This window comes from Gorilla gorilla, chromosome 6, assembly GCF_029281585.2.
Source record: "Gorilla gorilla gorilla isolate KB3781 chromosome 6, NHGRI_mGorGor1-v2.1_pri, whole genome shotgun sequence".
NCBI lineage: Eukaryota > Metazoa > Chordata > Mammalia > Primates > Hominidae > Gorilla > Gorilla gorilla.
The window spans coordinates 12824646-12838743 of NC_073230.2; the positions used below are offsets into that span (position 1 = coordinate 12824646).

Consider the following 14098-nt stretch of genomic DNA (forward strand, 5'->3'; position numbering starts at 1 on the left):
TTGAGACAGAGTCTTACTCTGTGGCCCAGGCTGGAGTGCAGTGGCAGGATCTCGGTTCACTGCAACCTCCGCCTCCTGAGTTCAAGAGATCCTCTGCCACAGCCTCCTGAGGAGCTGGCATTACAGGCGCCTGCTACCACACCCAGCTAATTTTGTATTTTTAGTAGAGATGGGGTTTCACCATGTTGATCAGGCTGGTCTCAAACTCCCGGCTTCAAGTGATCCACCCACCTCAGCCTCCCAAAGTGCTGGGATTACAGGTGTGAGCCACCACATCCGGCTCAGAATTTTTTAAAAATAAAAATAAACAGAATTGGGACCTTGCAGGACAAAGAAGGAAGGGGTAGCCATGGAGAGAGGAGAAGTCACCTAAGAGAGCACACAGAGGCCAGGCATGGTGGCTCACACCTTTAATCCCAGCACTCTGGGAGGCCGATGGGGGAGGATTGCTTGAGCCCAGGAGTTTGAGACCAGCCTGGGAAACATAGTGAGACCCCATCTCTATTTAAAAAAAAATTTAAATAGTTTTTTTTTTTAAAGGGCACACAGAATGGCAGCCCTAAGAGGCAGGCAGGTGCTAGGGTGCTGGGTAAGGGTCCTGATTCTCTGCCTAAGCCCAGAGTCCTATGAGATCCCAGGCCTGTTAGAGATCTCTCAGGGACTCAGGTACCCCACACCCAGCTGCCCCTGCTGAGGCCAGGGATGCAGGACCTGTCCCTGGCCCACTGGGCTGATGTCTTCTCTCCAGCACCGCCTTGTCAATCATGCCATTGACAACACCCACAAACAAAAGGGCTACCCGATATCTGTTCTCTCATCCAATCATTCAAACAGCACTCCCAGCCGGTGCAGTGGCTCATGCCTGTAATCCCAGCATTTTGGGAGGCCAAGTTGAGTGGATCACGAGGTCAGGAGTTCGAGACCAGCCTGATCAACATGGTGAAACCCCATCTCTACTAAAAATACAAAAAATTAGCCGGGTGTGGTAGCAGGCGCCTGTAGTCCCAGCTCCTCAGGAGGCTGTGGCAGGAGGATCTCTTGAACTCAGGAGGCGGAGGTTGCAGTGAACCGAGATCAGCCTGACCAACATGGTAAAGCCCTGCCTCTACTAAAAATACAAAAATTAGCCAGGCGTGGTGGCACACGCCTGTAATCCCAGCTACTCAGGAGGCTGAGGCAGGAGAATTGCTTGAACCCGGGAGGTAGAGGTTGCAGTGAGCCAAGATTGTGCCACTATATACTCCAGCCTGGGCGACAGAGCAAGACTCCATTTCAAAAAATAAATAAATAAATAAAATACAACCAACAATAAAAAAACAGCACTCCCACACAGGCATCAGGTCTCTGCTCTCCCGTCTGTAAAATGGACCTAATGGGCTTAATAGGCTGGGCACAGTGGCTCATACCTGTAATCCCAGCACTTTGGGAGGTCAAGGTGGGACGATCGCTTGAGCCTAGCAGTTCAAGACCAGCCTGGGACACATGGTGAAACCCCGACTCCACCAAAAACGAATACAGTAGTTAACCGGGCGTGATGGTGTGCACCTGTAGTCGCAGCTACTCAGGAGGCTGAGGTGGGAGAATGGCTTGAGCCTGGGAGGCGGAGGTTGCAGTGAGCTGAGATTGCACCACTGCACTCCAGCCTGGGCGACAGAGCAAGACCCTGTCTCAAAAAAAAAGGCCTAACAGTCCCTCCCCCAGGCAGGGCTGGCTCTGAGGCTGAAGTGAGCTGAGTGTGCACTGGGCTGTGGTAAGGACCCTGTGTGTTTGTGGTCATCACTAGGATTTGTTGGCCAAAGAGAAAAGTCTCAGGGACAGAGAGGTAGTGGCAGACAGTCCCGAGAGGCAGGCTCTCCTCATCCAGACCCTCTGGCATCTGCCTTGGCTGGTTAAAGTGGGAGGCTCAGGTGCGACCCCAGCCTAGAAGGCCCACTCTGTGCAGGCTGGGCACCCTCGTGCCTGGATTCAGATGCCTTCCCCAGAGTGTCCAGGAAGAGCAGACTCGCTGACCTCATCTGTACAATGGGCAAAGTACTGTAAGGACTGGATGGGGTGCTGTGGCTAGAGACGCCTCTGGCTGAACCTGTCTCCTGCTGGGCTGAACACAGCAGCCGCAGGATTCAGGATGACGGTCAGACCTGGCCCCGCAGGAGGAAGTGGAGGGAGAGTGGCTGGGGAGGGCCGGAAGAGCCCTAAGCCTGCAGCAGGAGCTCCAGGGCTGCAACCTTCCAGGAACCACGAGCACCTACAGGACACCTGGGAGGAGGAAGGAGGGAGGAGGGAGGAGGGAGGAGGAAGTACCTAGCGCCCAACATCCAGAACCTGTCAAAGCCAGAGAAGACAGAGGAGCTTGGAGGTCTGCAGGCCCATTCCTTTGCAGGCAGAAAATGAAAGTGAGGCTCTAGAGAAATCCAGAATCTGCTCACGACCCCGGGGGAAGCCAGGCCTGCAGAGCCCCTACATTGAGGGGCATGGCTGCAGAAATGCAGAAGAAAAGGCCCCAACAGCCCCAGTTCCCCCAGCTCCGGGAAATTTTTTTTGTGGAGACGGGGTCTTGCTATGTTGCCCAGGCTGGTCTCGAACTCCTGCCCTCAGGTGATCTTCCCACCTCAACCTCCCAAACTGTTGGGATTACAGCTGTGAGCCACCATGCCCGGCCTGCTCCTGTAATTATTAATGAGCCTACTGTGTACCAGGGATACAGTGCTGAGTAGATCACACTAGGCCCTGAACTCAGGGCTCACTCCAGTGGGAAAGCGGGTAGTTCATGAATGATGAGATAATCTGTCGTCACAAGCAAGTGATGGAAGTGGGTGGGGAAGAGGGGGTCTCTGAGCTGAGCCAGAGGAGGACTGGAAGGTGGTCTGTGGCATGGGGTGTCAGGCTGAAAGGAGAGGAAACAGCTCATACAAATGCCCTGTGACAGTGACAAGAAGAAGCCCTGAGCGTTTGAGAAACAACAGGGAAGCCAGGTGACCTGGGACCCACCAGCCCCAGCTCAGCGATGACAACAGAGGGGCACATGAAGTGGCCAGAGTGGCTGGGACGTCAGCCCAGCAGCCCTCAGCCCCGACCCCGGCATGTTCCTTACCTTCATGGGCGTGGGCGGCCCACAGCTGCACCATGGGCAGGTTGCTAGGGGTTGGGGAGCGGAAGGAGAGGTCAGAGGGCAGTGGCACCGGGCTCCCATGGGACGAGGCCGAGGGCCCCATCCCGCTGGCCACAAAGCTGCCCAAGAAGGCCTCGCCTGCAGAGAGAAGTTGGGAGGACCGTCAGGCAGACAACCAGGGGGGCGCCGCCACCCCGGCCCACCGCCCCGACCCACCGCCCCGAGACCGCCGCCTCTCCCCAGCTGTGTGGAGCTGATGCCGGCCAGGAGACCAAAGAGGGTTCCCCTGCTCCGGCCCCACCCCTGGGCTGCAAGATGGTCCTGGATCAACCCAACCAGACCCAGGGCTTGAGAAAGCACAAGACGGCAGGAAGCCCCCACAGCAGACCCTCAGCCCTGGGCACCCCGCACCCTCGGAGGAGGGCCTTCCACCCCTGCCGCCCAACCAGCCCAGATCCGGCCCGGCACCATTCTCCCCATCTGCAGGTGGAATCCTGAAGTCGGTGGCGCACTGGGACTTCCAGAGACCACAGGGCAAGGCGGTGGGGGACTTACAGGCGGGGGGCTCATATGCTGAGCTCTACAGGCCCAGAGAGGACACCCACCCTCCAGCCAGAGAATCACCTCCCACAGCAACCCTAGCCAGCCCCGTGTGCCCATTTCACAGAAAAAGAAGGTGAGGCTCAGAGATGGGAAGTGCCAGGTCACACAGCCAGAAAGCAGGGACTCAGAATGCAGCCCTGCAGGGTGTCCCCCAGCCCGTGGCTGGCACCACCGAGCCACAGTGGCTTAGGGAATGAATCCGTGATGAATGGAGCGGCAGGCGTGGGGGCCGCTAAGGGAGCCCCGTGGAGGGCAACCCCTCCAGACAGCAGACCCCACCCCGGGGTCACTGCCAATAGGGGCCACGGGGCCGACTGCTGCTCAGAAAGATGATGGAAATCAGCAGGGCCTGGGTGGAAGCCACAGCCAGCCCCGCCATGCCCCACGTGGCCAGGCCCACATCGGACAGGGTGCCTCCCAGCTGCCACCCAGGCGCTCTGTCCCACAAGCCCCAAACGCCATCCCCTCTAAGGGAAGACCCTGGCAGGCCTCTGGGTCACAGGTCAGAGAGAAGCATGCAGGCCCTGGCGCAAGGGGCTTCCCTTACCAGGTCTCGCTTTGCACATCAACAAAATGGAGATAAACGTGCCTCCCTTCGGGAATGATAGGGAAGGAAGCATGTGTTTAACCACAATAACGATATAATGAGGCCGAGCACGGTGGCTCAAGCCTATAATCCCAGCACTCTGGGAGGGCAAGGCAGGCGAATCACGAGGTCAGGAGTTAGAGACCAGCCGCACCAACATGGTGAAACCCCACCCCTAATGAAAAGACAAATACAAAAAATTAGCTGGATGTGGTGGCGGGCACCTGTAGTCCCAGCTACACGGGAGGCTGAGGCAGGAGAATCAATCGCTTGAAGCTGGGACGCGGAGGTTGCAGTGAGCTGAGATCGCTCCACTGCACTCCAGCCTGGGCGACAGAGAGACTCCGTCTCAAAAAACAAAAAACAAAAAACAAAAAGAAATGCTAAAAATTAGCTGGGCGTGGTGGCGGGCACCTGTAATTTTAGCTACTCGGGAGGCTGAGGCAGGAGAATCACTTGAAGACCAGACGCGGAGGTTGCAGTGAGCCGAGATCGCTCCACTGCACTCCAGCCTGGGTGACAGAGAGAGACTCTGTCTCAAAAAAAAAAAAAAAAAAAAAAATGCAAAAAATTAGCTGGGCGTGGTGGCGGGCACCTGTAATTTTAGCTACTCGGGAGGCTGAGGCAGGAGAATCGCTTGAAACCAGGAGGTGGAGGTTGCAGTGAGCTGAGATCGTGCCACTGCACTCCCGCCTGGGCGACAGAGTGAGACTCCGTCTCAAAAAAAAACAATATAATGATAAATAATGACAACAGGCCGGGCAAGGTGGCTCTCGCCTATAGTCTCTGGAGGCTGAGGCGAGAGGATGGGTTGAGCCCAAGAGCTGGGAGACTGCAGTGAGCTGTGACTGCAATTACAACACTGCACTCCAATCCAGGCGACAGAACAAGACCTGGACTCAAAATATAAATAATAATAATAACCAGCCATGGCACCCATTCACTAAAAGCTGGCATGCACCAGGCACCGTGCAGCTGATTTCATATCCTCCCAGCAACACCCTCAGGAGGTGGCAGCAAAGCACCTCCAGCTGGGTGCTACCACTGGCCAGCCCCAGCGGAGGGATTCCGTGTGTACCCTAGAGCCACCTCCTTTAAGGCCCTGTGTTGTGAGCACTGTTTACAGGGGGCATGGATAAGTTATGTGGCTTTGCAGGAGATGTGGGCTCCCAGATGGCCCCGGTCCAGCCTGCGGGAGCTCACAGATCCCAGTCCAGCCTCTGAGTCCCCAGTGCCCCCCTTCTCCCCAATAAAGGGCCTGTATACAAGTGCTCACTGACCGCCTCCCAGGGGCACAGGATCCCAGAATATCCAACCCAGCTTCTTTGGGGTACATGTGGGGAAACTGAGGCAAAGAAGGGCAGGGCCTCCACCTTGGGCCCCAAACACAGGAGTGGGCAGAGCAGCAAGGGGTGCCCTCTGGCCACACGCCATCACCACCGCCCCGTGTCCGGCCCCCAACACTCCAGTCCAGCCAGGCCCAGCCCCCTCACCGGACTCCAGCGCCAAGCCCTCGGGCCCCGGGGCCTCGGTGGCCAGTCAGTCCATCCATGCGGCCCAAGCCGGGGCAGCAGGGCCTCCAAGCCCTGCTGAGCCCCAGGCTTCCGTCTTGCTGTGGAAGGCGGGTGGGTAGAAGGCTCCGGAAGCCAGCAGCCAGGGTTTGCGCAAGAGCTTACATCAGCCGCCAGCTCTTCCTGCCCCAGGCTGCACGGAAGCCTAGTGGCCCAGGCCGGCCCCTGCCCGGGCTTGTGAAACCCGCCCAGCAGCACCCAGGCCCGGATGCCAGCCAACGGCTCCTGCCCACCACAGGGCTCAACGGCACCCAAAGCCCCTCCTCCCAGGCTGGGCGGGGCAGCCGGGAACCCCCAGCATCCCCAGCAAGGCAGCGCCGTTCTCAGTGCCTCAGTCTGCAACTCTGTAAAATGGACACACAATCCCTACTCAGCTACGGCGATGAGGCCAGTGTGCCACCCCCCTCACCTCACTCTCCAGAACAAACAAACTTCTCCCTGGTCACGTCCCCGAGCCTGCCCCTTTCCCGCCTGGCCCCTCAGGCACAAACTCCCAGGCCTCCTAGAATGCTCCTCCTTCACTCCCACCTCGGGTCTCCCTGGGCCCCAGAGAAGCCTCCAACAGCCACATGACCCAAGCAGGCCCCAAGTGACCTGTAACCACCCACAACCCCTCGGAAACAGATCTGCCAGCCTCCTTGTGGATTTCATGCCTCTGTCTTCCCCAAGAGACAGTTCCCTCCTTGAGGGCGGGGACTATCTTCCTTACTTCCTGCCATATCACAGTGGCTGGAACCTGCCACCTGTGACCTGCCACCCAGGACATACTTCTATTTGGGATTACCCGATTGCACGAGTGTTGTTTCTTTTTTTAGAGACAGGGTCTCACTCTGTTCAATTCACCCAGGCTGCAGTGCAGTGGCTTGATCATAGCTCGCTGCAGCCTCCAACTCCTGAGCTCAATCAATCCTCCAGCCTCAGCCTCTTGGGTAGCTGGGACCACAGGCACACATCATCAGGCCCAGCAAAAACAATTTTTTTTTTTTTTTTGAGATGGGAGTTTCGCTCTTGTTGCCCAGGGTGGAGTGCAATGGCGCGATCTCGGCTCACCGCACCCTCCGCCACCCGGGTTCAAGCGTTTCTCCTGCCTCAGCCTCCCAAGTAGCTGGGATTACAGGTATACCCCACGACGCCTGGCTAATTTTGTATTTTTAGTAAAGATGAGGTTTCTCAATGTTGGTCAGGCTGGTCTCGATCTCCCAACCTCAGGTGATCCACCCGCCTCATCCTCCCAAAGTGCTGGGATTACAGGCGTGAGCCACTGTGCCTGGCCACCGAGCTAATTTTTTTCTTTTTCTTTTTTGCAGAGATGAGGTCTTGCGATGTTGCCCAGGCTGGTCTCAAACTGCAGGCCTCAAGCAATCCTCCTGCCTTGGCCTCCCAAAGTGCTGGGATTACAGGCATGAGCCACCGCGCCAGGCCTCTTTTCTTTTTTTTAAAGACAGGGTCTCTCTCTGTTCACCCAGGCTGTAGTGCAGTGGCTCAATCATAGCTCACTTCATCCTCCAACTCCTGAGTTCAATCAATCCTCCAGCCTCAGCCTCCTGGGTAGCAGGGACCACAGGCACACACCACCACGCCCCACTAATTTTTTTCTTTTTCTTTTTTGTAGAGATGGGGTCTTACTATGTTGCCGAGGCTGGTCTCAAACTCCTGGCCTCATGCGATCCTCCTGCCTTGGCCTCCCAAAGTGCTGGGATTACAGGCATGAGCCACCCTGTCCAGCCATAAATGTGATTTCCAATGTTCCCAGGGCCAAAGCAAAGAGATACACATTAGGGTGAGGAGAGGATCAAGGCATCCCGCAACTCACAAAAGAGGCTCTAAAATAAACCCCGAGGAAGCACAGCCCATGCCAGGCCATCCTGCCTGGTCTCCTTCCATCTCCAGACTATACTCCAAGCCCCCACAGTGCCCCCCTGCCCCACCCACTGCTCACACCCACACCCAAGGACCGAGCAGTTGCCATCCCCCCGTTTCACCAAGAAGGGTGCAGGCCTCAGGGTGCCAGGGGGCACTCAGAGTTAGGCCCAGAGCTCACTGGCCTCTCCAAAGACTTGACTGGAATCCCTCATACCAACTTGCGGTATGGGGGTCTCCCTGCCTCTTGCCCTAGGCTGAGCTCAAGAGCTGGCTCCCCAAATCAAGTAACTGGCTGCCACCTACTCACCCCAGTTATTATCTCACCCGACACCTTAGAAGCTAAGACCAATGACCGTCAAAACCTAAAACACACACCTGGGCACAGTGGCTCACACCTACAATCCCAGCACTTTGGGAGGCCGAGGCGGGCAGATCACTTGAGGCCAGGAGTTCAGCCTGGCAGACATGGTAAAACCCCATCTCTACTAATAATACAAAATTAGCCGGGCGTGGTGGCGCACACCTGTAATCCCAGCTACTCAGGAGGCTGAGGCAGGGGAATTGCTTGAACCCAGGAGGCAGAGGCTGCAGTGAGCCAAGATCGCACCACTGCACTCCAGCCTGGGCAACAGTGCGACACTGTGTCTCAAAAACAAAAACAAAAAAACCTAAAACACACAGCCGGCACGATGGCTCACACCTATAATACCAGCATTTTGGGAGGCCGAGGCGGGTGGATCTTGGATCACTTGAGGTCAGGAGTTCGAGACCAGCCTGGCCAACATGGCGAAATGCCCCCCACCCCGTCTCTACTATAAATACAAAACTTAGCTGGGCATGGTGGCAGGCGCCTATAGTCCCAGCTACCTGGGGAGCTGAGGTGGTGCGATCATGACTCACTGCAGCCTCAACCTCCCGGGCTCAAGCAATCGCCCCACCTTTGCCTCCTGAGTAGCTGGGACTGCAGGCGTGCACCACCATGTACAGCTAATTTTTATTTTTTCTTTTTCGTAGAGTCAGGATCTCACTATGTTGCCAAGTCTGGGGTCTAGAACTCCCGGGCTCAAGCGATCCTCCCACCTCGGCCTCCCAAAGTGCTGGGATGACAGACCTGAGCCACTGAGCCTGATCTATGATTATTGTTATTATTTATGGTTACAAACCCTGGAGCTCAGAGAAGCTAAAAGCACCTACTACAAGGTCAGAGTCCGTGTCTGCTTCTAGTCAAATGCCATTTGTCCTTGCTTAAAACAAAAATTCAGGGCTGGGAGTGGTGGCTCATGCCTGTAATCACAGCACTTTGGGAGGCAGAGGCGGGCGGATCACCTGAGGTCAGGGGTTCTAGACCAGCCTGACCAACATGGTGAAACTCTGTCTCTATTTAAAATACAAAAATTAGCCGGGCATGGTGGCATGTCCCTATAGTCCCAGCTACTCGGGAGGTTTTTAGGAAGGAGAATCACTTGAACCTAGGAGGTGGAAGGTGCAGTGAGCTGAGATCACGCCACTGCACTCCAGCCTGGGCGACAGAGTGAGACTCTCTCTCAAATAAATAAATATTCAATTTTGAAACCATAGATAGCTGGTGATTACACAGGATGAATACACCAAATACCACTAAAGTATACACGTTTCAAATGGTTAATTGTATGCCACGTGAATTTCACCTCCATGGAAAAAAATGCAAGCTGTAGCCCGGCGTGGTGGCTCACACCTTTAATCTCAGCACTACCAGAGGTCAAGGTGGGCAGCAGATCACTTCGGCCCAGGAGTTCAAGACCAGCCTGGGCTGATACTCTTATCTCTACAAAAAAATACAAAAAAATTAACTGGGTGTGGTGGTGCACGCCTGTAACCCAGCTACCCTGGAAGCTGAGGTGGGAGGATCGCTCGAGCACAGGACGCTGAGGCTGCAGTGAGCTGAGATTTCGTGCAGCCTGGGAGACAGAGCAAGACCCTGTCTCAAAAAACATTTATTAAAAATTAAAACTAAGGCCAGGTGCGGTGGCTCACGCCTGTAATCCCAATGCTTTGGGAGGCCAAGTGACCCACCCACCATGTCTGGCCTACCAATGCAATCTTCCCTCTGCAACAGTAGTTGCTGGGGACCCTTCTAGAAACTGTATGGTGGGCACCTGAAGTCCTCCCTGGTTCGAGTCGGGAGGGGGGGGCGGGGGGCGGGGGGGCTGCATGTGATCATGATAGGGATATAAGTTCCTTAAACAGCAAAGAACCAGAAGGCTTTGTCACTGCCAATGGGCTGGTCCAGAGTAGCTCCAGCCCACCTCTGCCCCTCGCCCTGAATCAGGTCCTCCCTCCAGATATACAGGGAAGACCCTGCACACTCCTGCCTGTCTATACCCTAACTCCTTCACTCCCTTCTCTTACAGCTCAGCCTTCCCTAACTGTCCTTTTTAACATTGCAACTTACCCTGCCACGCCCTTTCCTGAAATGTTTTTCTCCACTGCTTATCACCTGTTATCACAGGTGTTAGTTCCTTATTGTCTCTGCCAACTGAAGACAGCAAGCTTTTCTTTGAAAGGGCGTCTGCTGCCTGTTGCCAGGAAAGCACCCAGACAGTAAACAATTGGGCGTTGCTCTGTACCAATAAAACTTTATTTACAAAAACAAGACATGGGCCACATTTGGCCAGACTGCTCACCCCAGCATTACTAGGTATGCTACAAGTTATTTTTTATTCCTAGTCCCATGCTGCACATAGGAGGTACTCAAGTAGTATTTACGGTAGGAGCTGGGCACAGTGGCTCATGCCTGTAATCTCAACACTTTGGAAGGCCAAAGTGGGAGGACCGCCGGGAGCTTAAGAACGGCCTGGTTGGCCGGGCGCAGTGGCTCACACCTGTAATCCCAGCACTTTGGGAGGCCAAGGCAGGCAGATCACAAGGTCAGCAGATCGAGACCATCCTGGCTAACACGGTGAAACCCCATCTACTAAAAACAAAAAGAAAAAATTAGCCGGGCGTGGTGGCAGGCCCCTGTAGTCCCAGCTACTCGGGAGGCTGAGGCAGGAGAATGGCATGAACCCGGGAGGCGGAGCATGCCGTGAGCTGAGATCGTGCCACTGTACTCCAGCCTGGGCAACGCAGCGAGACTCTGTCTCAAAAAAAAAAAAAAAGAACAGCCTGGGCAACAGAGCAAGACCCCATCCCAAAAAAATTTTTTTAGGCCAGGCACAGTGACTCATGCCTGTAATCCCAGCACTTTGGGAGGCCAAGGCAGGCAGATCACTTGAGGTCAGGAGTTTGAGACCAGCCTGGGCAACACGGTGAAACTCCATCTCTACAAAAATTAAAAACAATTAGCCATGCATGGCGCTGTGGGCCTGTAATCCCAGCTACTCAGGAGGCTGAGGTGGGAGGATGACTTGAGCCCAGGAGGCGGAGGTCGCAGGGAGCCGAGATGGCGCCGCCACACTCCAGCCTGTGACAGAGCGAGACCCTGTCTCAAAAAGACAAAAAAAAATAGAAAATAATATTTATGCGGCTGGGCGCAGTGGCTCACGCCTGTAATCCCAGCACTTTGGGAGGCCGAGGCAGGCAGATCACCTGAGGTCAAGAGTTCAAGACCAGCCTGGTCAACATGGGGAAACCACATCTCTACTAAAAATATAAAAACTAGCCGGGCGTGGTGGTGGACGCCTATAATCCCAGCTACTCGGGAGGCTGAGGCAGGAGAACTGCTTGAACCCAGGAGACAGAAGTTGCAGTGAGGCGACACAGTGCCACTGCACTCCAGCCTCGGCGACAGAGTAAGACTCTGTTTCAAAAAAAAAAAAATATTTATGGTGTGGAATGGGGGGGCAAGGTCCTGATTAGCTGGAGGAAGGGTGCCCAGGCCTTCTCTGCAGCATTCTCTGGGACCTGCTTCTCTACCCTGTGCTCCCCACTCCTGTCAATGGGGAGAGGGATTGGTGTCCCTTTTACAGATAAGGAGACTGAGGCTCTCACTCCCAAACCTACACTTCTCCACTCAGCCGCACCACCCAGACAAAGCAGAAGCGTCTGTTAGACATAGGTTGCACATTTTCAATCCCAGACAGCCCTTCATAACCAAACACATTACATTTTATCTTCACTTTTTTTTTTTTTTTTGAGACAGAGTTTCACTTGTTGCCCAGGCTGGAGTGCAATGGCGTGATCTCAGCTCACCGCAACCTCTACCTCCCAGGTTCAAGCAATTCTCCTGCCTCAGCCTCCCCAGTAGCTGGGATTACAGGCATGTACCACCACGCCCAGCTAAATTTGTATTTTTAGTAGAGACGGGGTTTCTCCATGTTGGTCAGGCTGGTCTAGAACTCTCGACCTCAGGTGATCCGCCCGCCTCGGTCTCCCAAAGTGTTGGGATTACAGGCGTGAGCCACCATGCCCGGTTTATCTTCACATTTTAAAACATCTTGACCTCTCACAACAACTGCATCCCAGACTGCGGTGTGGTGGCTCACACCTGTCAATCCTAGGACTTTGGGAGGCTGAGGCAGGAGTCGTTTGAGGCCAGGAGTTCAAGACCAGCCTGGGCAACCTAGCAAGACCCCATCTATACAAAAAAATTTAAAAATTAGCCAGGCTTAGTGGTGTACACCTGTAGTCCCAGCTACGTGGGAGGTTGAAGGCGCGAGGATCATTTGAGCCCAGGAATTAGAGGCATTGAGCTATGGTTGCACCACTGCACACCAGCCTGGGCAACAGAGTGAGACTCTGTCTGTTTAAAAAAAAAAAAAAAAAAAACTGCATCCCTTAAAATGTCAACAGACTATCAGAGCATCTCATAGACTCAGTCAAACCAGAATTGTCACCCAGGAAAGGCATTATTCTGGCCCTAAACACTGACAGTTAACATAGGTGTTTCCGAGATAGCAGCTAAAAATCCTGCAAGGACCCTCTGGATAGAATGACCTTCAAACTCCCATAGATCACAAGATCCAGAGAGTTCTGTAATATCTAAGCCAAAGAATGGGTTAACACTCTGGCTATATAAAGATTCTCAGAATGCCGTAAGAATCCCAGGCAGGGCCGGGTGCGGTGGACCATGCCTGTAATCCCAGCACTTCGGGAGGCCAAGGCGGTTCGATCACAAGGTCAAGAGTTCAAGGCCAGCCTGGCCAATGTGGCGAAACCCCGTATCTACTAAGAATACAAAACTTAGGTGGGTGTGGTGGCACATGCCTGTAATCCCAGCTACTCAGGAGGCTGAGGCCGGAGAACTGCTTGAACCTGGGAGGCAGAGGTTGCAGTGAGCCGAGATCGCGCCACTGCACTCCAGCCTGGGCGACAGAGCAAGACTCCGTCTTGAGAAAAAAAAAGAATCCCAAGCAATTTGAAAAAGAGAACCTGTAAATGGCTGAACTCCATCGAAATTTCAAGGCCATTAGCATTACAAAGAAGTATTGAAACAGTGATGTCATTTTCATTCCATCAAATCAGCAAATTTTTGCTTCTAGTTGTGGAGGGCGCTGGGTGGTTAGCTGCCCGGGAAGGATGAGAACTGAGCCAATTCATCTCCAGCTTTTGGAAAACAAATCCGCAAGGCTTACCGAGGACTGCAGGCGCCCAGACCCACTTCTGGGGATCCCTCCCAAGGATCCCCAGGCAGACCTACGTACTGGGATGCTCGCTGCAGCCAAAATGATCTGCAGATTCCATATGCAATCCCCATCAAAACCCCAGCAGTGCATGCACACTTTGAGTGTGTGTGTGTGTGTGTGTGTGTCAAATGAAAAGGTGTCTCTAAAAAGTATACAGAAATGGCAGAGCACGGTAGCTCATGCCTGTAATCCTAGCACTTTGGGAGGCCGAGGCGGGCAGATTGCCTGAGCTCAGGAGTTCACGACCAGCCTGGACAACACGGTGAAACCCAGTCTCTACTAAAATACAAAAAAAAAAAAAAAAAAATTAGCTGGGCATGGCTGCATGTGCCTGTAGTCCCAGCTATTGGGAGGCTGAGGCAGGAGAACTGCTTGAACCTGGGAGACAGAGGTTGCACTGAGCCGAGATTCTGCCACTGCACTCCAGCCTGGGCAACAGAGTGAGACTTCGTCTCAAAAAAAAAAAAAAGAAGTATACAGAAATTAGGCCGGGCACAGTGGCTCACACCCATAATCCCAGAACTTTGGGAAGCTGAGGCAGGAGGATCACTTGGGCTCAGGATTTCAAGACCAGACTGGCCAACAAGGCAAAACCCTGTCTCTACTAAAAATACAAAAGTTAGCCAAGGCTAGGCACTGCGGCTCACACATGTAATGCCAACACTTTGGGAGGCTGAGGCGAGTGGATCACTTGAGGTCAGGAGTTTGAGACAAGCCTGGCCAACATGGTAAAACCCTGTCTCTACTAAACATACAAAAATTA

General features: G+C 54.2%; 1 protein-coding gene across 12 annotated transcripts in view; it reads right to left on the reverse strand.

The window, feature by feature from the left end:
• The window catches only part of TNRC18 (trinucleotide repeat containing 18), a 120371-nt gene that overhangs the window by 84494 nt on the left and 21779 nt on the right, over positions 1–14098 (reverse strand). For 11 of the 12 annotated variants that reach the window (XM_055346454.2, XM_031012766.3, XM_055346455.2 and 8 more), the window contains one exon: positions 3092–3247. In XM_055346454.2, coding sequence (XP_055202429.1) covers positions 3092–3247 — 156 coding nt within the window. Of the gene's footprint in view, positions 1–3091; positions 3248–5791; positions 6045–14098 lie in introns of those variants that run through there. The other variant, XM_063708079.1, reaches the window with a different exon arrangement.